Source organism: Mastomys coucha, unplaced genomic scaffold (assembly GCF_008632895.1).
Source record: "Mastomys coucha isolate ucsf_1 unplaced genomic scaffold, UCSF_Mcou_1 pScaffold13, whole genome shotgun sequence".
NCBI classification, from domain to species: domain Eukaryota; kingdom Metazoa; phylum Chordata; class Mammalia; order Rodentia; family Muridae; genus Mastomys; species Mastomys coucha.
The window spans coordinates 54425807-54426734 of record NW_022196895.1 but is presented as its reverse complement, the minus strand read 5'-3'; the positions used below and the strand labels follow the sequence as shown (position 1 = coordinate 54426734).

Here is a 928-nt window from a genome sequence, read left to right as displayed (position 1 = left end):
GCTCCTGACCCACCTCTTGGTTCTGGCTCCTACCTTTGACAAGACATTGTGAGGTTGTAAAATTACCTGAATTCTTAAAAACCGCGGGCAGGAATAAGCTGGTAGAGATGTCACCACTTGGTTGTACATTTTTTCTAAGTCTAAAGACTTGTTTGGTTTGAGAATAACAGAAGTCATTCCTGCTTTTCCTTCATAACCTGGGGAAAGATCAAAATAAAATCCATGTATTACTAAGTGAGTTTTCAAACTCAGTCCTGTCAGACATAGACTGCCACAGAGACAGATGCTCATTCTACATTCTATTGCAGAGGTGACATGGGGCAGTAGCATAAATTGAGTTTGTGTCTTTCCCTCATGTATGGTTTAATCGCTAGAAGTGACTGGACAGTAGGGATGAGCACAGCTTGTCTTTAATTGTTTGTCCTATAGAAACAAAACAGGCTGGATAGAAGGAAATAAGCTATATATTATTTTCATTCTATCAATATAAATACTAAGAAAGAAAACTTTTGGAGAGTTAACTATAGCCCCACAAAAAAAGTATATTTTAATCACTAATGAAAAACAAAATACAGGAAATATTTGAAGTTAAGAAAAGTAGAAATGGCTATTTTCTTTTTATTAATTAAAATCAATGAAAATTAAGTTCACATTGCTTACTGCCCATCATGCAATCTGCAGACCTCAGAGGGTTGGCCCATTTCTCTAGTCCTCAGGGACAATTTCTCAATCTGTTGTCTCCTTCCTAGGCTGCTTAGTAGACATTTCAATCCCTGGCCTTCCCTACCCCCACCCCACACATTAGTGGGAAACATTGTCATTCGCATAAAAGGACACACTTCAGGCTCAAGAGTTATTGTCAAACATTCAAACTAGAACGTGTTCCTATTGAGTGGAATGAGCCAGCCCATGTCGGATCAGGAAAACC

General features: G+C 38.5%; 1 protein-coding gene across 1 annotated transcript in view; it reads right to left on the bottom strand.

The window, feature by feature from the left end:
- Slc27a6 (solute carrier family 27 member 6) overlaps positions 1–928 on the bottom strand; it is a 64216-nt gene that overhangs the window by 3419 nt on the left and 59869 nt on the right. The window contains exon 10 of the mRNA XM_031365739.1: positions 67–197. Within this exon, the coding sequence (XP_031221599.1) occupies positions 67–197 (131 nt within the window). The remainder of the gene's footprint in view (positions 1–66; positions 198–928) is intronic.